Source organism: Scyliorhinus canicula, chromosome 13 (genome assembly GCF_902713615.1).
Source record: "Scyliorhinus canicula chromosome 13, sScyCan1.1, whole genome shotgun sequence".
Lineage (NCBI taxonomy): Eukaryota > Metazoa > Chordata > Chondrichthyes > Carcharhiniformes > Scyliorhinidae > Scyliorhinus > Scyliorhinus canicula.
This window is the reverse complement of record NC_052158.1, coordinates 26,369,008-26,392,329: the sequence shown is the minus strand read 5'-3', so window position 1 is coordinate 26,392,329 and position 23,322 is coordinate 26,369,008. Positions and strand designations below refer to the sequence as shown.

At 51.3% G+C, this 23,322-nt stretch overlaps 2 protein-coding genes across 2 annotated transcripts in view; one reads left to right on the top strand and one right to left on the bottom strand.

Annotated features, from left to right (window-relative positions):
* Nucleotides 1-10,758, bottom strand: part of LOC119976375 (E3 ubiquitin-protein ligase TRIM39-like) — a 39,435-nt gene extending 28,677 nt beyond the window's left edge. The window contains exon 1 of the mRNA XM_038816875.1: nt 10,273-10,758. Within this exon, the coding sequence (XP_038672803.1) occupies nt 10,273-10,692 (420 nt within the window). The 5' untranslated portion in view covers nt 10,693-10,758. The remainder of the gene's footprint in view (nt 1-10,272) is intronic.
* LOC119976374 (coiled-coil domain-containing protein 105-like) overlaps nt 10,252-23,322 on the top strand; it is a 61,030-nt gene continuing 47,959 nt past the window's right edge. The window contains exon 1 of the mRNA XM_038816874.1: nt 10,252-10,311. The gene's annotated coding sequence lies outside the window, so the exon portion shown is untranslated. The remainder of the gene's footprint in view (nt 10,312-23,322) is intronic.

The window sequence follows — 23,322 nt, the reverse complement described above, 5'->3', positions numbered from 1 at the left end:
GGGACAGTGGGTCAGACACTGTCCTTTCCCCCTCTGGGACTGGGTGGGACAGTGGGTCAGACACTGTCCTTTCCCCCTCTGGGACTGGGTGGGACACTGGGTCAGACACAGTCCTTTCTCCCTCTGCGACTGGGTGGGGCAGTGGGTCAGACACTGTCCTTTCCCCCTTTGGGACTGGGTGGGGCAGTGGGTCAGACACTGTCCTTTCCCCCTCTGGGACTGGGTGGGGCAGTGGGTCAGACACTGTCCTTTCCCCCTCTGGGACTGGGTAGGACAGTGGGTCAGACACTGTCCTTTCCCCCTCTGGGACTGGGTGGAACAGTGGGTCAGACACTGTCCTTTCCCCCTCTGGGACTGGGTGGGACAGTGGGTCAACACTATCCTTTCCCCCTCTGGGACTGGGTGGGACAGTGGGTCAGACACTGTCCTTTCCCCCTTTGGGACTCGGTGGGACAGTGGGTCAGACACTGTCCTTTACCCCTCTAGGACTGGGTGAGACAGTGGGTCAGACACTGTACTTTCCCCTCTGGGACTGGGTGGGACAGTGGGTCAGACACTGTCCTTTACCCCTCTGGGACTGGGTGGGACAGTGGGTCAGACACTGTCCTTTCCCCCTCTGGGACTGGGTGGAACAGTGGGTCAGACACTGTCCTTTCCCCCTCTGGGACTGGGTGGGACAGTGGGTCAACACTATCCTTTCCCCCTCTGGGACTGGGTGGGACAGTGGGTCAGACACTGTCCTTTCCCCCTTTGGGACTCGGTGGGACAGTGGGTCAGACACTGTCCTTTACCCCTCTAGGACTGGGTGAGACAGTGGGTCAGACACTGTACTTTCCCCTCTGGGACTGGGTGGGACAGTGGGTCAGACACTGTCCTTTACCCCTCTGGGACTGGGTGGAACAGTGGGTCAGACATTGTCCTTTCCCCCTCTGGGACTGGGTGGGACAGTGGGTCAACACTATCCTTTCCCCCTCTGGGACTGGGTGGGACAGTGGGTCAGACACTGTCCTTTCCCCCTTTGGGACTCGGTGGGACAGTGGGTCAGACACTGTCCTTTACCCCTCTAGGACTGGGTGAGACAGTGGGTCAGACACTGTCCTTTACCCCTCTGGGACTGGGTGGGACAGTGGGTCAGACACTGTCCTTTCCCCCTCTGGGACTGGGTGGGACAGTGGGTCAGACACTGTCCTTTCCCCCTCTCGGGACTGGGTGGGACAGTGGGCCGATTGCCCTTGGAACGTTGCCAGAATTGCCTGCAGAGTCCCCTGGTTTGGAATGGACAAGTAAAATATTTCATCTGCTCAACCACTCCCACTCATATATCTATAACATAGAAACAGGACGACGCCATTCAGCCCCTTCAGACTGTTGCCATTCAGTTAGATCCTTGTTGATGAGAGCCAGGAGTTCCTGATGCCTCCTGTGTGCAAAGAGGAGCATTCTGACATCACCCCTTTTTAATTAGTTCCACTTGTTCCGGATACTCCTAACAGGAGCAGACAGCCAGATAGGGAGGAACTATCAAACGCTTTCATCATCTTAGACTCAATTAGATCACCCTTTGATCTCCTACATAGGAGAGAAGACAAGCTTCATTCACACAAAACGGCCTCCTCATTTGATCTTTCGCAACCCTGGTTTCATCATTAACCCTGCTGGAAAACGCAATGTCAGATGTGACCCATGGTATTGGAATGTCAAAGCCATCTCTCCTGAATGGGACTGCATCTCGCTGGGGTGCCCATCCCGCAGGTAACTGTCACGCCTGACCAGGCTCCACCCTGTGGACGCACCTCAAACAGCTCGGCAAACCTGCTCTTCCTGTATCTACGGCGACCCCTTTTCCCAGTGCCATATCCCAGCCGGGAGGCAGAGTAAGGGAACCATATGGAATCATAGAATTTACAGTGCAGAAGGAGGCCATTTGGCCCATTGAGTCTACATCGGCTCCCGAAAGAGCACCCCACCTAAGCCCATAGCTCCACCCTATCCCTGTAACCCAGCAACCACACCTAACGTTTGGACACTATGGGGCAATTTAGCATGACCAATCCACCTAACGCGCACATCTTTGGACTGTGGGAGGAAACCGGAGCACCCGGGGGAAACCCACGCACACACGGGGAGGACGTGCAGACTCCGCACAGGCAGTGACCCGAGCCGGGAATCGAATCTGGGACCCTGGAGCTGTGAAGCAACAATGCTAACCACTGTGCTACCGGGGAATGGCTTCAAGGACGGGGAAAGATAATGCACTCAAGGGGCGGGCTGCGATGGGAGAGTCGATTTGGTGTGTGGGCCAACTGCGAAGCCGCCCATGGAAGAATGGTTAATTCTCCGTCTGAGCTCAGGCAGAAGGAACAAACTCTTGGATGGAGCCTGCTCAGGCGTGGCAGTTACCTGCTGCAGCATGGGCACCCCAGCGAGATCCGGCCCCATTCAGGAGGCATGGCTTTACCATTCCAAAACCACGGGCCACAGCTAACATTGCCCCCCCCCCCCCCCCCCCATATTCCACATTCTGGCATCCTGCAGTGTTTGTCAAACTAAACCGGGATTCAGCATTCCAGAGTATTCACTCACCAGACTCTTTCTTTCAACAGCACACTAACATTTATAAAACTTAATTTACAGGATGTGGCTGTCATTGGCTCGGCCCAGCATTCATTGCTCATCGCCAGTTAGAGAAGGTGGTTGTGAATTGCCTTCTTGAACCATGCAGTCCATGTGGGGCAGGTGCACCCACTGCGCTGTTAAAGATGGAGTTCCAGGATTTTGACCCAGTGACAGTGAAGGAACGGCCGATATCTTTCCAAGTCAGGGCGGTAAGTGACTTAGAGGGGTACCTCCAGGTGGTGGGGTTCCCAGGTATCTGATGCCTTTCTTCTTCTAGTGGTTGTGGGCTTTTGGAACCTTGACGCATCATACAGTGCATCTGGTAGATGGCACAGCGTTCTCTCTCACTTAACAAAATGTCCCGGAGCGACATCGGAGCAGGCCATTCGGCCCGTTGGGCTTGCTCACAGCTGAGGGTCCACCTCTTACTCCATATTTACAACCAATCGCCGTATCGCTTGATGTCAACTTTGATGAGGATTGTGGTGGGCAGCGAGCCTGAAGTGGGAGATGACTGTCAGCAGAAGGAAAATGTCCCCAACCTTCAGGTGTCCCAGACCTAGAGCGCGTTACAGGCATTGCAGTAGTTTACAAGTGTGGTTACTGTGGCAGGAAACGCAACTGCCTATTAGCATACAGGAGAAAGAGAGAACAACCAGATATAATCTGCAATGTAGATTGAGAGATTTATAAATCATGTTTATATCCAAAGGTTTTTTAGGCTTGCCTCTGGGTTCGTTAAACCCATGGGCTGGATGTTATGTGCCTCCTGCTTGACACCAGGGATAACTGGTCCATAAAGGACAGCACTCCCTCAGTGCTGCACTGTAGCATCAGCCTCAACTTTGTGCTCGAGGGGCAGCACAGTGGCGCTGTGGGTTAGCCCCGCTGCCTCACGGCGCCGAGGTCCCAGGTTCGATCCCGGCTCTGGGTCACTGTCCGTGTGGAGTCTGCACGTTCCTTCCCCCACCCCCCGGTGTATGCGTGGGTTTCGCCCCCACAACCCAAAGATGTGCAGGTTAGGTGGACTGGCCACGCTAAAATTGCCCCTTAATTGGGAAAAATTTAATTGGGTACTCGAAATTTATTTTTTTTAAACTTTGTGCTCGAGGGGGACTTAATCTCTAACCTACTGACACAGAGGCAAGAGCCTCCATTTTAAAAAAATGTCATTGCGTTTATTCAACATCGAACAACATTCCGATCTGTAAACTAAAGATATTTGATGTACCACTAATCCACTGTTAGACGATGAGAGCGAGAGCACATAGGCTTGCAGTGGATTAATGGTACATCAATTTTTTTTTCAAAAAATATACTTTATTCATAAAATCTCTAATAAACATTACGGAACATTTTGAATTGTCGTGACTGTACATTTCCATCAAAGTTGCATATTCACTTAGCTTACATTCAATTGGGATGACATTCCGCACATTTCCCTGTTTACTTTACAATTCTTCCGTAAGCATTTACATTGTCATGTTTCTTTCAATGCCTTTATACATTGGAGCGCTAATGATACAGACCGAGGGGTTTTACACTGTTACCAGCCCCTCGGTATGCATCAATTTATTACACAAGAACTTGCCTGCCTGAGATCGCTGTAACAACTGAGCGTCGCCCCCAGGCGGCCGGTTACTTTTGACCAAATTCCTGACCAAGCTGTATTCATGTTATCTTGATCCTATAATGTATAAGAATCGCCTTCTTTTCTGTACTAGCGCAGACTTGGGACGGACTCCGCAGTTTGTAATTGACTGCCTTCCGACTCCAAGTATCAGCCAATTTCTGCTAGCAGTTCTAATTAGTGAATAAAGTTCAGTTTTGCTTATCTAATGAATGCTGTTTGAATTTCTCTATCACAGTCAAGACGCGGGGAAAATATAAAATACAACAGGTCTATATACCGTCCGGGGAGGGCAGAGCCAGAGGCGGAGCCCACCAGGGTTCCAGTACACTACATGGAAGAGGGATCATATTACAATACTCAACAGACAACTTATTCTGGTGAATGCATTCACCACAATATTAAAATCATTATTTTGCTCTCGTTTCAGTTTGATTCAGAAATTAAATTTCACTTTCATCACCCAGGCTGTGTAACCTGTTAAACCGGTGCCATTCTTAAATTCTTATTCAGTATAATGAATCCACAAAAACCTTATCGTGCTGTTTTTTTGTTTGAATGAGAAATACTCTTTCGGTTTTATTCTTCTGCCTTTCCAAAGAAACCGCAACTCGTATTAACGTAGCACTTTTTGCATATTTAAACATCCTCAGAGATTGCTTTGGCACAACCTTGAACATTTGTCTGTGCGGAGTCTGCACGTCCTCCCCCTGTGTGCATGGGTTTCCTCCGGGTGCTCCGGTTTCCTCCCACAGTCCAAAGATGTGCGGGTTAGGTGGATTGGCCATGCTAAATTGCCCGTAGTGTCCTACAAAGTAAGGTTAGGGGGGGTTGTTGGGTTACTGGTATAGGGTGGATACGTGGGTTTGAGTAGGGTGATCATGCCTCGGCACAACATTGAGGGCCGAAGGGCCTGTTCTGTGCTGTACTGTTCTATGTACTGTTCTATGTTCTATGAGCAGCAGTCGGAGATAACATTGAGGGCCTAAGGGCCTGTTCTGTGCTGTACTGTTCTATTTCTATTACCACAGCTTGGCCAAAGGGATGGGTGGGTTCAAAGGAACATCTTGGATAAAGAGAGCTCGAGAGGTTAGGAGAGAATTTCAGAGATTCGGACCTGAGTAGCTGAAGGCACGGGTATCGAGGGAGGAGCAACTGGAATCAGAAATGCTCAGGAGACCTGGGAAGGAGTGGGGGGTGGGGGGGAGCAGATCGTTCCTTGGTTGGATAATCGCACATTTGGCCGTGTTACAGGGGAGAGTTCTACCTACCAACAACAGTCAGAGGTATTTGCAGGGAGAGCGTTAGGAGGTGGCAGGTAGATTTAAAGAACAATCGGGGGGTGGAGTGAAAACTCTGCCCTGAGTGTGAGAGAGAGAGAGACACACGCAGGAGGGGGAGAGAGAGAGACAGAAAAGCAGAGGAAGTGTTATACATGCAGGAAAGACAGGGAGAAAGAGAGATAGAGACACATACAGGAGAGATACATGGGGAAAACACACACACAGGAGATACAGAGACAGAGAGAGGGACACACGCAGGAGAGATACATAGAGAAAACACACACACGGGAGATACAGAGACAGAGAGAGAGACACACACACGCACGCAGGAGAGGCAGAGAGAGAGAGAGAGACAGAGTTATACACAGGAAAGACAGAGAGAAAGAGACACACATGCACAGGAGAGGTACACAGAGAGAGACGCACACATACCGGAGAGATACATAGAGAAAATACACACGGGAGATACAGAGACAGTGCGAGACACACACACACAGGAGAGGCAGAGAGAGAGACGCAGAGTTATACACAGGAAAGACAGGGAGAAAGAAACACACACATGCACAGGAAATAGAGAGAGAGACACACACATACAGGAGAGATTCACAGAGAAAATGTACACACGGACATACAGAGACAGAGAGAGACATACTAACATTTTGGAGAGATACTGAAGCACACACAGACAAGAAGAGAGGTAGGGAGAGACAGAAAGGGAGGAGCACAGAAAGAGCGATGCAGTGAGCAGTACACAAATAAAAAAGTTTGATCGAAAGTTGGAAGTGTGGCATGCAAACCCCACGCCAACGGCTTGCCCAGTGTAAATATCAAACACTGAGCTCTTTGTTCGACCCACACTCTCTATTCACATAATTTCTGTAATGTCCTATGTTACAACAGTGACTACACTTCTTAAATCAAAGTAGTTCATTGGCCTTCAAGCACTTCAGAACATTCAGAGTTGACACTATAAATGCAAACTTTTCTTTCTTACTGGGAGGAATTCATGACACCGATTCAGAAGACTGAGTCAGGCACAGGTACAATATGAGAGGCAGAAAGACACGCACAAGGATTAATCAGAGACAGAGAGACAAAGAGATAGCCATGGAGACAAACTGAATCACACCTGGACAGAAGGAGGGGGTTGGTGGAGGGGTGAAAAGGATAAGCGGCCGAAAGTATAGTTTAATTTAAAACGGTCTTCCATTTGAAGCTCAGGTCACATGAAGTGGGTTTGAAGGAATAGACCAGGTTAAACTTCCCCTAATGATGAAATATTACAGCCAACACTAATCCCAGACCAATGGCAGCATATCTATACAGATGGTCACAGATTATTCAACCCCCCCCCCCCCCCCCCCCCCCCCCTGCGAACCCGTCCCACTGTTTAATTAGATCATGGTTAATCAGCATCTCAAACCCATTTACCCCCTTTGATCCCAATCTCGGTGCCCTTAACTCACGACAGCCCATTAACCTCCATTTTGAACATTTCAAAGAGCTTTTTATACCTTGGAATGTCCTGAAGCCCAAGATGGAAATTAAATTGCAGCACACACACACAGAGATTAAATCAAATCGGGTATAATTTACAGCATCAAAACAAGTCACTTGGCCTGACTCGTCTCTGGCAGTATTTCTGCTCCACACGATCGCCTCCTCCCAGCCCCATCTCATTTTACCCCGTCTACGAATCTTTCAGTGCCCCCCCCCCCCCCCCCCCGCAACCCCTCACCTACGTCGATCCAGAGGAACGAAACCCGGGATTAAAAGAGTCAATTTAAAATTACAAGGCATAGGTCGGGTTCTCTTGAATCTGGGAGAAGGTTAAGGTGCGATCTAATTGAGATTGGTAAGAGTTGATTAAAGTGAAGCTACTGTAGCATTGGTAACGGCACCTCTGCTGTTCTCGGCAGCTCGATACTCCACAAGTCCGGTGGTAGTGGCAGCTCTGAGGATCTGCGGGCAGTGGAGGAGATATAGGAGAGCAGAGGGAGCATCGATTTGGACCCCGATTTATAACAACCACAGGTTTGTACCGCGTAGGCTAGATGGCGGGTTCTGGAGTTGGCAGAGAGCAGGAATTAGAAGGATGGGGCATCTATTTATAGATGGGAGCTTTCCCAGCTTGAAAGCTTTGGAGGATAAATATAAATTGCCAGCAGGGAATGGTTTTAGGTATTTGCAGGTGCGAGACTTCCTGAGGAAACAGGTGCCGGCCTTTCCACTGCTGCCGCCACAGGGGGATACAGAATAGAATAGTTTCCAGTACCTGGGTGGGAGAGGGGAAGGTATCGGATATTTACCAGGAGCTTTCGGAGGCGGAGGAAACTCCGGTGGAGGAGCTTAAGGGCAAGTGGGAGGACGAGCTAGGAGGAGAGATAGAGGCGGAGCTATGGCCGGATGCCCTAAGCAGGATTAATATCTCCTCATCGTGCGCCAGGCTTAGCCTGAAACAATTTAAGGTAGTCCATCGGGCACACATGACAGTGGCTGGAATGAGCAGGTTTTTCGGGGTTGAGGATAGGTGTGCGAGGTGCATGGGAAGCCCAGCAAATCATGTCCACATGTTTTGGGCATGCCCGAAGCTTAGAGGGTTTTGGCTGGATTTTGCTAAGGCAATGTCCACTGGTACTAAAAACATGGGTGGTGCCGAGTCTGGAGGTGGCGATCTTTGGGGTGTCGGAAGATCCGGGAGTTCAGGAAGCGAAAGAGGCCGACATCCTGGCCTTTGCCTCCCTGGTAGCCCGGAGACGGATCTTGTTAATGTGAAGGGACTTGAAGCCCCCCCGAGTGTAGAGACCTGGGTTAGTGACATGGCTGGGTTTCTCAGCCTTGAGAAAATAAAGTTTGCCTGAAGAAGGTCAATGTTAGGATTCTGCCGGAGGTGGCAGCCGTTGGTCGACATTCTCGGGGAAAATTAAAGATGTCAGCAAATGCAGTATTCCGGGTGGGGGGGGGGGGGGGGGGGGGGTTTGTTGTTGTGTAGTTGAGGTGTGTGAGGATTGGGCTACGGGGTTGGGGGTGTGGGGGGGGGGGGGGGTGTTTATTTTACAATGCTGATGTCATTGTTTTGTTACGGTTATAAAAATTTTCAAATACCTTAATAAAATATTATTAAAATACAAGTGGAGCTACTGTGTCCGATGACAGAGCAATCCGGAACGAGGGCATCACCTTAAAATTACAGATGGGCCTGTCAAATGTGAGGTTTCACAGGGAGAGTTGTTGTGGTCTTGAACTCACTGCCTGGAAGTGTGGTGAAGGCAGGTTCAATTGAGGCATTGATGTGATTAGATGATGTTTCGAATAGAAACAATGTGCAGGGCTGGGATGGTTGATGCTTATTGGGAGAGCCGGTGCGGAAGCAATGGGCTTCCTGCGGCATCGCAACAATTCTACGATTCGGTGAACGGGGAAATGTAAAACTCTCTCTCCCTCCCCCGTAAAAACCCACCATGGGCTGGGACGCAATTGTAAGAGCCAGAACTGAGGTGGATAAGATTTTCCATTGAGTAACCAGAATCAAAGAAAGGTAACTGCGCAGAAAAACACCATTCAACCCATCAGTACCAATCCAGAGGAAACAAATCGAGTCGCTAATTTTAATGTGTGTGGGAGGGGAGATGTATGTGTCTGGGAGGGGTGTGTGTGATATGCGTGATTGTGTGAGGAGGGAGATGTGTGTGTGTGTGTGTGGGGGGGAGATGTGTGTGTGTGGGGGGTTGTGAGTGTGTGGGGGGGGATGTGTGAGTGTGTGTGGGGGGGGGATGTGTGTGTGTGGGGGGGGGAGATATGTTGGAGGGGGAGATGTGGGGGGAGATGTATGTGGGGAAGATTTGTGTGTGGGGAGGGAGATTTGTGTGGGGGGGTGACTTCTGTGGGGAGGGATGTGTGTGTGTGTGAGGGGGTGATGTGTATGTGGGGGATGTGTGTGTGTGGGGGGGGTGATGTGTATGTGGGGATGTGTGTGTGTGTGTGGGGGGTGTGTGAGTGTATGGTGTGTGTGTGTGTGGGGGGGATGTGTGTGTGTGTGGGGAGAGATATGTGGGGGGGGAGAGATGTGGGGGGAGATGTATGTGGGGGAGATTTGTGTGTGGGGGCGGGAGATTTGTGTGTGGGGGCGGGAGATTTGTGTGGGGGGGTGAGTGTGTGGGGGGGATGTGTGTGTGTGGTGGGGGCGATATGTGGGGGGGAGATGTATGTGGGGGAGATTTGTGTGTGGGGAGGGGAGGGAGATTTGTGTGGGGGGGACTTGTGTGGGGAGGGATGTGTGTGTGTGGGGGGGGGGAGATATATGTGGGGGAGATTTGTGTGTGGGGGAGAGGGAGATTTACGTGGGGGGGGGACTTGTGTGGGGAGGGATGTGTGTGTGTAGGGGGGGCGAGATGTGGGGGGGAGATGTATGTGGGGGAGATTTGTGTGTGGGGGGGAGGGAGATTTGTGTGTGTGTGGGGGGAGGGAGATTTGTGTGTGTGTGGGGGGAGGGAGATTTGTGTGTGTGGGGGGGGGAGGGAGATTTGTGTGTGTGGGGGGGAGGGAGATTTGTGTGTGTGTGGGGGGGGAGGGAGATTTGTGTGTGGGGGGGAGGGAGATTTGTGTGTGTGTGGGGGGGAGGGAGATTTGTGTGTGGGGGGGGGGGAGGGAGATTTGTGTGTGGGTGGGGATGTGTGTGGGTGGAATATGTGTGTGGGACGGTGTGCGAGGGGGGGGGGGAGGTGGGAATCACTCTCTGCTCACCTTGTACTGGGCCATGGCCTCCTCGATGCCGACGACCTGGTGAGTGTGATGGCGCGGGGTGTCCCGGCACTGGCAGCAGATGAGCTCCTGGTCCTGGTGGCAGTACAGGCTGCGCTGCTGGTGGTGCTGGCCGCACAGCTGCACGTCCTCGCGGCGGCGCAGCGACTCCAGGACGCCGGCCAGCGCCCGGTTCCTCAGCAGGTGGTCGGTGGGGCAGATCTTGCGGCACACCGGGCAGATGTTGCGCCGCTGCTGGCCCCAGAACTTCAGCACGCAGCGGCGGCAGAAGGTGTGCTCGCAGCGGGTCAGCACCGGGTCCTGGAAATAGTCCAGGCACACCGAGCAGGTCAGGTCCGACTTCAGGTTGCTGCAGGAGGAGGGGGAGAAGGTGGGGGAGGTGGGTGAGGAGGGGGATGCCATGCTGCTGCTACTACTGCTCAAAGCTGGGACAACTCCCCTCGTCTTCAGTGCTGGCTCCTGGAATAGCTGGGAGGGAGTGAGGCTGCTGTGTGTGGCGGTCACTTTGCCAAGCACAGCTCTGATCTCAGCTGTTGGGTTTCAGTTTCGCTTCCCATTCCTTTGCTCAGGCGGTTGCGTTTAAGGCAGAAGTCAGAACTGAAACTTAGCCGCTCGTGTAGCTCACACTCTGGTCTATCGCCACCCACCCAGGGGTCTTGTAAAAAGTGCAAGCCCCCTTTCATGGTTTTGAACACCTCTATCAAATCTCCTCTTTGCCTTCTTCTCTCCAAGGAGAACAGTCCCAACCTCTCTTATCCGACTTCATAACTAAAGTTTCTCATCCTCGGAACCATTCTTGTGAACCTCTTCTGCCCTCTCTCCAACACGTTCACATCCTTCCTGAAGGGAGGTTGATGGACAGATAAACTTATCCCCCCTTTCAGATTACTCTCCTTGGAGAATTTCAGCCTTTTTTGCTGGGGGGGGGGCGGGGGGTGGGTTGAGGGGGGGGGGGGGAATGGTAGAATTCCTCCAGTCCATAAGGAGGCCATTCGACCCATCGAAAGACCTCTCCACCCTTCCCCGTCTACCATCCCAATAATCCCTCAACCAAACCTACACATCTTGACATGAAGGCGCATTTTACCATGGCCAAAAAGTCTAACCTGCACATCTTTGGACTGTGGGAGGAAACCGGAGCACCCGGAGGAAACCCACACAGACACTGGGAGAAAGCACTAACTCCACACCGTCACCCAAGGTTGGAATCGAACCCAGGTCGCTGTCGCTGTGAGGCAGCAGTGCTAACCACTGTGCTGACCACTGTGCCACCATGCCATCCTTAATGTACGCTGAATGTATGCTGCCCACATGAGAAATCATTGCTCTGGCAAGTCAATCTTGCCAGTGGGATGACAAAGGAATGTTTACATTCTTTTTTTTAATCATCTTTTTCTTGATTTTGAAACGGGGAAAGAAGCAAGGAAATAGAGGTCTGTCAAGATAAATTTAGCTCCCAGGCAGCACGGTGGTGCAGTGGTTAGCATTGCTGCCTCACGGCGCCGAGGTCCCAGGTTCGATCCCGGCTCTGGGTCACTGTCTGTGTGGAGTTTGCACATTCTCCCCGTGTTTGCGTGGGTTTCATCCCCACCACCCAAAGATGTCCAGGGTAGGTGGATTGGCCGTGTTAAATTGCCCCTTGAAAAAAATTAATTGGGTACAGTAAATTTTAAAAAATAAAATAAATAAATTTAGCTACCTCCCCCATAATAACACAAAATTATACAAAAAGAAAACAGTAAACTTAACAGTTGGCAGCAATCAATTATTTTCTGAAGAAAGAGAGAAATGGCCACCAGCTACAAAACAATTTCTCAGTTGAACCCCCATGACATATTTCATCTTCTCCAGGTTTAAAAAGGACATCAGGTCTTCTAACCAGGATGGAGCACTGGGTGAGCTTAGGGAATTTCCAGGTTAATAAAATCTGCCTGCGAGCTATTAATGAAGCAAATGCAATAACATCTCCTTCAATCATGGTGAAAGATTTGCATGGCTCCTTTCACCTGGCTAAGCGCTTCACAAGCCACAAAAGTACTTTCCAAGTGCAGTCCCCGTCCTAATGGAAGGGAAGGTGCAGCCGAGTAAACTCAAAATAAACAGTTCTGTGATCACAAGGATTATTACGGTGCAGAAGGAGGCCATTCGGCCAATTATGTCAATAGCACATTCTCCAAACAAAAATGCCTTAATGACTTAGTGCCATCCCCCTGTCTTACTACCCCCCCCCCCCCCCCCCCCCCCCCCACCCCCGGTAACCCAGAGACATTGCTTGAATACAAATAATCATTGAATGCCCTCGCGACTGCCTTGGTTGAACCTGTGTCCACCACACCTCTAGGCTGTGTTCCAGACCCGAACAACTTGCTGTGTGGAAACACTTTTTCTCAAGTCACACTTGCTTCTTTTGTAAATCACTTTAAATCTGTTGCCCTCTTGATCCCTTTCACAAGGGGGAACAGCTTCTCCCTATCTACTCTATCCAGCCCCCTCATGGTTTTGAACATCTCTATCAAATCTCCTCTTTGCCTTCTTCTCTCCCAGGAGAACAGTCCCAACCTCTCAGATCTGTCTTCATAACTGAAGTTGCTCATCCCCGGAACCATTCTTGTGAACCTCTTCTGCGCTCTCTCCAACACGTTCACATTCTCCCTAAAGTGTGACGTCCAGAACTGTACAGAATACTCCAGCTGAGGTCTGACTAGTGTCTTGTATAAGTTCAGGTAACTTCCTTGCTCTTGTATTCTATATCCCAATTAATAAAGCCCAGGATACTGTATGCTTTATTAGCTGCTCTCTCCACCTGTCCTGCCATCTTCAGTGATCTATGCACATATACACCCAGCTCTCCCTGTTCCTGCGCCCCTTTAAGAATTTTACATCTTAGTTTATATTGTCTGACCATGTTCTTCCTACCATAATGCATTACGGTGGCGCAGTGGTTAGCACTGCTGCCTACGGCACTGAGGACCCGGGTTCGATCCCGGCCCTGGGTCACTGTCTGTGTGGAATTTGCACATTCTCCCCGTGTTTGCGTGGGTTTCGCCCTCACAACCCAAAGATGTGCAGGGTAGGTGGATAGGCCACGCTAAATTACCACTTAATTGAAAACAAAATTAATTTAAAATGTTAATATCGGTTGTTCTCTTGATCCTTTTTACAAGGGGGAACAGCTTCTCCCTATCTACTCTAAATTTTAAAAAACAATTCAAAATAAGTCTTCAGGGAGGTCTCTGCTGGAAACGATACCATGCGTTTAAGATCTGCGGGCTTATGCTGCAACTATACATGACCCTGGTGAGACCACATTTGGAGTATTGTGAGCAGTTCTGGTCACCTTATTATAGGAAGGATGTGGAAGCATTGGAAAGGGTGCAAAGGAGATGTACCAGGATGCTGCCTGGTTTGCAGGATGAGGAAAGGTTGAGGGAGCTAGGGCTTTTCTCTTTGGAGTGGAGGAGGATGAGAGGCAACTTAATAGAGGTTTATAAGATGGTGAGGGAGATAGATAGAGTGGACGTTCAGAGACTATTTCCTTGGGTGGATATAGCTGTTACAAGGGGGCATAACTTTAAGGTTCAGGGTGGGAGATATAGGAGGGATGTCCGAGGTAGGTTCTTTACTCAGAGAGTGGTTAGGGTGTGGAATGAACTGCCTGCTGTGATAGCGGAGTCGGACACTTTAGGAAATTTCAAGCGGTTATTGGATAGGCACATGGAGCACACCAGAATGACAGGGAGTGGGATAGCTTGATCTTGGTTTCGGACAATGCTCGGCACAACATTGAGGGCCGAAGGGCCTGTTCTGTGCTGAACTGTTCTATGTTCTATATCCGCCTGTGGGAGCAGTGGGGCCCTCTGTCTGAACATCTAAGATCATAACCAATAAGAACGGGCAGCACGGTAGCATAGTGGTTAGCACAATTGCTTCACAGCTCCAGGGTCCCAGGTTCGATTCCGGCTTGGGTCACTGCCTGTGCGGAGTCTGCACATGCTCCCCGTGTGTGCGTGGGTTTCCTCCGGGTGCTCCGGTTTCCTCCCACAGTCCAAAGATGTGCCGGTTAGGTGGATTGGCCATGATAAATTGCCCTTAGCGTCCAAAATTTCCCTTAGTGTTGGGTGGCGTTACTGGGTTATGGGGATAGGGTGGAGGTGTTGAACTTGAGTAGGGTGCTCTTTCCAAGAGCCGGTGCAGACTCGATGGGCCGAATGGCCTCCTTCTGCACTGTAAATTCTATGAAAACAGGAGTGGACCATTCAGCCCCTTGAGCCTGCTCACCATTCAGTAAGATCCTGGCTGATCTGACTGCGGCATTAACTCCGCTTTCCTTCATTTCCTTCCTCCCTCCCAACCACCGCAATTTCTTTGACTCTCCTGTCGATCAAAAGTCTGTCTAATTCAGCCTTGAGTGTGCTCAATGACCCAGCAGCCTCCACTGCTCTCTGGGCAGAGAATTCCAAACACCAATGATCCTCTGGGAGAAGAAATTCCTCATCATTCCTGTCTTAAGTGGGGAGGAAGGGCATTATTCTGAAAGTGTACCCCCCCCCCCCACGCCAATTCTAGATTCCCTCATGAGGGGAGCTAAGCCTCTCTGCACTAACCTCATCAAGCCTCCTCAGAATCCGAGATGTTTCAATAACATCACCTTTCATTCTTCTGAACTCTCATGACTATAGGCACAAGCTTTCCTCAAAAGACAAACGCCCAGCCAAACCCCTTCACCCCAGGAATCAGCTCAGTATGAGCAGGTGGGGAACAACTGAAAAGAACAGAACCACAAGAGGTTAAAGTCTTTGGATTAATGCCTGAGCCGACACGCAAATCAGCACAGGTTGAATAAGATCAGAGAGTTCAACGTGCGGATCAGAACTTAGTCTTGGGAGCAATGAGTTTTGATTCATGGGCAGTGACACTAGTGCCGGGGAAAGAGGAAGCTGTACTGTTGACACAGTTTCACTTGAACACTGCTGCGACCAGTATCCCAGTGAAACATTTAGCAAGGATTGTATACAGGGCAATAAATTAAATATGGGCGGCGGGGAGAAGGGCTGATTAACGTGAGAGCGCAGCACACCCTCGGTACTGACCCTCCCACAGTGCAGCACTCCCTCAGTACTGACCCGCTGAAAGTGCAGCACTGCCTCAGTACTGACCCTCTGACAGTGCAGCGCTCCCTCAGTACTGACCCTCTGACAGTACAGCCAGCGCCGGCCCTAGGGTTGCTGGCGCTCCGGGCAAGCTGAACTTCGGCGCCCTTGGGGCGGGGGGGGGGGGGGGGGGGGGGGGCCGAGGAGGGGGGCGGGGCCGAGGAGGGGCGGACCCGAGGGGGGGCGGGGGGCGGACCCGAGGGGGGGGGGGCGGGGGGGCGGACCCGAGGGGGGGGGGCGGACCCGAGGGGGGGGCGGGGAGGGCGGACCCGAGGGGGGGGCGGACCCGAGGGGGGGGGGGGGGGGGGGGGGACCGAGGGGGGGGGGGGCGGGGGGGGGGGGGACCGAGAGGGGGAGCAGACCGAGAGGGGGAGCGGACCGAGCGGGGGGGCAGACCGAGGGGGCGGACCGGGGGGGGGGGGGGGCAGCCCTGGGGAGGGCGGCCACCGCGCATGCGCTGGTTGGCACCGGCCCAACTGCGCATGCGCGGGACCCGAGTCTCTGGCGCCCCCTCGCACATGGCGCCCCGGGCGACTGCCCGAGTTGCCGGTGCCTTGAGCCGGCCCTGAGTACAGCACTCCCTCAGTACTGACCCTCCCACAGTGCAGTACTCCCTCAGTACTGACCCTCTGACAGTGCAGCATTCCCTCAGTACTGACCCTCTGACAGTACAGCACTCCCTCAGTACTGACCCTTCCACAGTGCAGTACTCCCTCAGTACTGACCCTCTGACAGTGCAGCATTCCCTCAGTACTGACCCTCTGACAGTGCAGCACTCCCTCAGTACTGACCCTCTGACAGTGCAGCATTCCCTCAGTACTGACCCTCTGACAGTGCAGCACTCCCTCAGTACTGACCCTCTGACAGTGCAGCTCTCCCTCAGTACTGACCCTCTGACAGTGCAGCTCTACCTCAGTACTGACCCCCTGACAGTGCAGCACACCCTCAGCACTGACCCTCTGACAATGCAGCACTCCCTCAGTACTGACCCTCGACAGTGCAGCACTCCCTCAGTACTGACCCTCTGACAATGCACCTCTCCCTCAGTACTGTCCCTCTCACCGTGCAGCACTCCTTCAGTACTGACCCTCCACAGTGCAACACTCCCTCAGTACTGACCCTCTGACAGTGCAGCACTCCCTCAGTATTGACCCTCTGACAGTGCAGCACTCCATCAGTACTGACCCTCTGACAGTGCAGCACTCCCTCAGTACTGACCCTCTGACAGTGCAGCACTCATTCAGCACTGACCCACTGACAGTGCAGCACTCCCTCAGTACTGACCCTCTGACAATGCAGCACTCCCTCAGTACTGGACCTCTGACAGTGCAGCACTCTCAGTACTGACCCTCTGACAATGCGGCTCCCCCTCAGTACTGACCCTCTGACAATGCGGCTCTCCCTCAGTACTGACCCTCTGACAGTACATCACTCCCTCAAATCCAAAGTATATCAGGGAGATCACCTGACCCACAACTTTTATTAGATTGTGGTATTGGGAGCACACAGCCCACTCTACATGTGTGATGCAGCAGAAATCTAAAAGTATTTTTTAAAGCAAGACAATGTTTATTCTATGATCTCAGTTATCCTTTTTAAAACATACAGTGAATATCTGAGCAACCATCAATTCAAGTACAACCTGCAAAGAATACAACACTCAAAGTAATCCTTAAATTTTCGTTTGAACATCCATAAGACAAAAACACCTTTCAAAAGAAGCACATCAGGTTTAAATTCTCTACTGAGAGCAGTTATCACTCTGAATTCACCAAATGATCTAGATAGTCTTTAGATGGCAGAGAGATCAAAATTACACATTCTTTGGTTGTCTGCAGCCCCAACGCTAAAACGAAACTAAAAAACACAGACACACCCTAGCTTTTCCTCAAAGCAAAATTAAAAAGCAGAGCCAGAGCTCAGCTCCACCCACACTCTGACATCACTGCAGCCACTTGAGCAGACAAACATTTCTTAAAGTGACATTCCCATGACAGTACTGACTCTCTGACATTGCAGCATTCCCTCAGTACTGACCGTCTGAAAAAAAATTTTTTTAAAGGGCAGCACGGTGGCCTGGTGGTTAGCACAACCGCCTCACGGCGCTGAGGTCCCAGGTTCGATCCCGGCTCTGGGTCAATGTCCGTGTGGAGTTTGCATGTTCTCCCCGTGTCTGCGTGGGTTTCGCCCCCACAACCCAAAAATGTGCAGAGTAGGTGGATTGGCCACACTAAATTGCCCCTTAATTGGAAAAAATAATTGGCTAATCTAAATTTTAAAAAAAATTAAAGTACTGACCCTCTGACAGTGCAGCGCTTCTTCAGCACTGACTCTCTGACAGTGCAGCGCTCCCTCAGTACTGACTCTCTGACAGTGCAGCGCTCCCTCAGAACTAACCCTCCCACAGTGCAGCACTCCCTCAGTACTGACTTTCTGACAGTGCAGCGCTCCCTCAGTACTGACCCTCCCACAGTGCAGCGCTCCCTCAGTACTGACCCTCCCACAGTGCAGCGCTCCCTCAGTACTGACCCTCCCACAGTGCAGCGCTCCCTCAGTACTGACCCTCCCACAGTGCAGCACTCCCTCAGTACTGACCTCGACGGTGCAGCATTCCCTCAGAACTGACTCTGAAAGCACAGCAACCCCTCAGTACTGACCATAGAACATAGAACAGTACAGCACAGAACAGGCCCTTCGGCCCTCGATGTTGTGCCGAGCAATGATCACCCTACTCAAACCCACGTATCCACCCTATACCCGTAACCCAACAACCCCCCCCCCCCCGTCAACCTTACTTTTTTTTTAGAACACTACGGGCAATTTAGCATGGCCAATCCACCTAACCCGCACATCTTTGGACTGTGGGAGGAAACCGGAGCACCCGGAGGAAACCCACGCACACACGGGGAGGACGTGCAGACTCAGACAGTGACCCAGCCGGGAATCGAACCTGGGACCCTGGAGCTGTGAAGCATTTATGCTAACCACCATGCTACCGTGCTGCCCCATATGACATTGCAGCACTCCCTGAGTATTGGCTCGCGAAAGCACTGCACTCCCTCAGTACTGACCCTCCCATGGTGCAACACTTCCTCAGTACTGACTCTGAAAGCACAGCAACCCATCAGTACTGACCCTCTGACAGCGCAGTTCTCCCTTGGTACTTATCATGTGACATTGCAGCACTCCCTCAGTACTGATCCCTGACAGTGCAGCACTCCCTCAGCACTGACTCACTGACAGTGCAGCACTCCCTCAGTACTGACCCCCCAACAGTGCAGCACTCCCTCAGTACTGACCCTCTGACAGTGCAGCACTCCCTCTGTACTTACCCTCTGACAGTGCAACGCTCCAGCAATACTGACTGACCCTCTGACATTGTGGCACTCCCTAAGTACTGACACCCCGACAGTGCAGCACTCCCTCAGCACCGACCCCGTGACATGAAGCAGCTCCTCAGAATTGACTCTCCAAAAGCACAGAACTCCATTGGTAGTGTCTGTCATGCACAGCAGTGCTCTCTCGGTACTGACCCTCTGGAAGCACAGCAATCCCTTGATAGTGTCTGTCAGATGGCACAGTACTCCTTCAGTACTGACCCTTTGGAAGCACAGCACTCCCTTGATAGTGTCTGTCAGATGGCACAGTACTCCTTCAGTACTGAGCCTCTGGAAGCGCAGCAGTGTCCCTCCAATGGCATGGTGCTCACTCACCTCCGAACACACAGCATTCCCACGGCAGTGTCCCTCCAATGGTGCGGTGCTCCCTCAATACTGCACTGGAGCCTGGATTATGGATTGGAAAATCTGGAGCATGACTGGAATGCTTCAGCTTCTCTCAAAGGTGTTCACTGAGGCACTGCTGACATTGTATTTTGGCTATGGTACTGGGCCAGCAACATTTAGGTTGTGATCTCAAGAAGTACCATAGCGAGTTCTGTTATTGATTACAATCAGTTTGAATATCATCAACTTGCAGCAGCAAAATAAAACCTTGGATTTTTGTGGAAATGCCCTCACTACTTCACAAATGCCCTTCAATGGGATGGCATGGTAGCTCAGTGGTTAGCACTGCTGCCTCACGGCGCCGAGGACCTAGCTTTGATCCTGGCACCGGGTCTCTCTCCATGTGGAGTTTGCCCATTCTCCCCGTGTCTGTGTGGGTCTCACCCCAACAACCAAAGATGAACAGGGGAGGTGGATTGGCCACGCTAAATTGCCCCTTAATTGGAAAAACAAAAAATAAATAAAACAACAAATGCCCTTCAATGAAGGTCTTGTTTACTACTGTTGACATTCTGTCAATTTGAGTACAGGAGGACCACACAGTCAGAGTTGAGGTAATAACCAGCCGCACTCTTTTTGACACCGTTGATTGCAAGAGGAGCCATTAGTCAGGACACCTGAAGAGGTCCATCGCTTTGGTGCGGCCGGGTCTTCAGTGTCCACCTGAGAGGGCCGACAGGTCCTTGTCCCAAACAATGGCTCCCCTGGCAAGACAGCACTCCCTCAGTGCGGCACCGAGGTAACAGTCTCGATAAACGAGCTCTCCACTGAGTTCAGCTTCTGTCAGCGGAGACGCAGAAAACACAGTCCCACTCGGGCCCTGCCTCTTCCCCACCTCTGTTGCAAAGGCCTTTTTGGAAGGAGATAATGTCCTGGCTTTTATTTTCAGAAGCTGCAATGGTAATGAATGAAATGTAATGATGAACTATACAATCTTCCAGTTAGAGCATATCGGGGCACTGTGTACGTAATGGATTCCACACGACACAAAGGATTTTAAAACAATACTGAGGACAAAAACACACTCGCTCACTTGCTTGCTATGAGGAATAAAGAAAAGCTGGGAGCTCCTTTTATTTGAACAGGGGGACTAAGTGGGAAACCTGATCTGTTCAAAATTAATGAAGTGGTGTAACAGAGTAGATAGAAGCAGCCTGTTTTGACAGGTTGAGGGCTCTTCATAAAGGCATGTGGAAATATAAGATTAGGTTCAAGATATGTAGGACAAATTGGAACCTGAGGGTAGAATCTGGCAGGATATCAAGAGACTTGAATCAATACTGTGGCAGGGCCACATTCTAACACTGACTCGGTTCAAAAACTTCTCCTCAATTAGAGTTATTAGTAACTTGCATTTATGATCACAAATAGCCCTGGCCCCTTTCCAGTTAACTGGTATCTCAGTTAGTGCAGAAGGATGAATGGTAGGATGCAAAATAAAGGTTTATTTTAGATACACACAAGACAACTCCACTCCGCGAAGGGTCTTGCACCTCGACCTACACTCAGGTCAGGGTTTTTATGCTACCTGGGCTCCCTTGTTAATGGGGAAGCCCTACCCTGTTAATGGGGAAGTTCATATTCAGTACAGGCAACGGGAAACCGGGTGGTCCACATCCAGTAGCCTCCATGGAGGTTCTAACAATTCAATGGTTACCCAGACATTGCCCTTGTAACCCAGCACCTCTCCTGCTCTCCCCTAGATACCACACCCTCCACGAGACACCCAGTTCCTCTCCTGGTCAGGTCACCACGGTTACAATCAACCGATCCTCTGTCTGCTCAGCCTCTCCCCGAGATGGTACAACCCCTCCTGTTTGCCCACCTCCTTTCCCAGGGGAACATTACTCCCTGGTTACTCCGCCCTTCCCCTGGTTACCCAGCCCCTCCGCTAAATATCACACCTGTCCCACAAGACACCCAGATCCTTTACTGGTCACAATGGAATTCCCATGGTTAACCCACCCATCCCTTGGTTACCATAGCCACCCCCCCCCCCCCCCCCCCCCGGTTTACCAGGTACTCGCCTAGTTAACTGCTCCTCTAGTTACCACCATTCCCTGGTTCCCAGCCCATCCTCTGGTTATTGAGACCCTCCTTCGTTACCAAGCCCCTCTCCTGGTAACCAATCTCCTCCCTTGTTATCATGCTCCTCCCCTGGTTACTGATTCTCTCTGCTGGTTACTGACCCTGATTACCCAGCCCCTCCCATAGTTTTTAAAAAAACATTTTGATTCTCCTTTTTCACATTTTCTCCCAAATTTACACCCACCAACAGTAAACAATAATCAGTAACGAATGCAATGTCAATCCCCATATCAATAACAACAATCCCATCCTCCCACAAACCCCCAAACAGCTGCCCGCATGTTAACATAAACAAATAACAAAAAGGAATCAGGAGTCACCCATAGTCACCATTAACACACACAGTCCGTCCTCCTCCCAACCCCTATTCCCTAATGTTCGATATAATCCTGTTCTCGAAAGTGCATAATGAATAACGCCCATGAATTGTAGAACCCCTTCATCCTTCCCCCTCAGTTCAAACTTAAGCTTCTCAAGAGTCAAGAATTCCAACAGGTCCTCCCGCCACGCCAGGGCACAGGGTGGAGAGGTTGATCTCCATCCCAACAGGATCCGCCTTCGGGCGATCAACGAGGCGAAGGCTACATCTGCCTCTGCACCCGTTTCCAACCCTGGCTGGTCCGACACCCCGAATATGCCTCCCGAGGGCCCGGGATCCAGTTTCACGTGCACCACTTTAGAGATTACCCTAAACACCTCCTTCCAATAACCCTCCAGCTTTGGACAGGACCAAAACATATGAACATGCTTTGCGGGGCCTCCCCCGCAACGTTCACACACATCATCTACCCCCTCAAAGAGCCGGCTCATCCTCGCCCTTGTGAGGTGTGCTCTGTACACCACCTTCAGCTGTATCAGCCCCAATCTCACGGACGAGGTGGAGGTGTTCACCCTCCGGAGCACCTCACACCACAACCCGTCCTCCATATCCTCTCCCAACTCTTCCTCCCACTTTGCCTTGATTCCATCTAGCGGTGCCTTCTCCTCTTCCAAAATAGCTCCATAAACCGCTGACACTACCCCCGTCTCCAGTCCCCCTGTCGTCAGCACCTCCTCCAGCAATGTGGAGGCCGGCTCTACTGGGATGCTCTGTATCTCCTTTCTGGCAAAGTCTCGAACCTGCATGTATCTAAACATGTCCCCCTGCTCCAGCCCATACTTCGCTCACAGCTCCTTCAATCCTGCAAACCCATCCCCAAGAAACAAATCTTTTAGTGTCCTGATTCCTTTCTCCTCCCATCTCCGAAAATTTCCATCCCACTTCCCTGGCTCAAATCTATGGTTCCCCCGAATCGGCATTTCCCTTGACCCTGCTCCCAACCCGAAGTGCTGGCAAAACTGCCTCCAAATTCTCAACAAAGCTATTACTACTGGTCTCCCTGAGTATCTCTCCGGGGCCGTCGGGATCGGCACTGTTGATAGTGCCTTCTATCTCGACCCTCTACACAAACTCCTCCATTCTGACCCACTGGGAATCAACCCCTCTGACCCAGCTCCGTACCTTCTCCACATTTGCCGCCCAGTAATAATACATCAGGTTCGGAAGACCCACGCCCCCTGCCTGCCTTCCACTCTGTAGCAGCACCTTTCTAATTCTGGCCACCTTCCCTCCCCATATGAATGAGGTAATCATCTCTTCAATCTCTCTAAAAAATGCCTTTGGCAGGAATTGGAAAATAAACAGAAATCGCAGCAACACATTAATTTTAACCGCCGGTACTCGACCCACCAGTGACAGAGGGAGACCATCCCACCTTGCCAAATTAGCTTTCACCCTCCCCCACCAAACTAGAAATATTGTACCTACGGAGCCCCCCCCCCCCAATCCCAAGCAACCTGCACCCTGCAGGTATCTAAAGTGAGTAGCCCCTCCCCTAGTTAATGAGCCCCACCCCCATTACAGGACCCCACCCTGGTAACTGAGCCTCTCTCCTGGTTACTTACCTCCTCCTCTAATTCTCGAGCCCCTCTCCTAGGTATCCAGCTTTTATGAAGTCATGGAGAGTCCA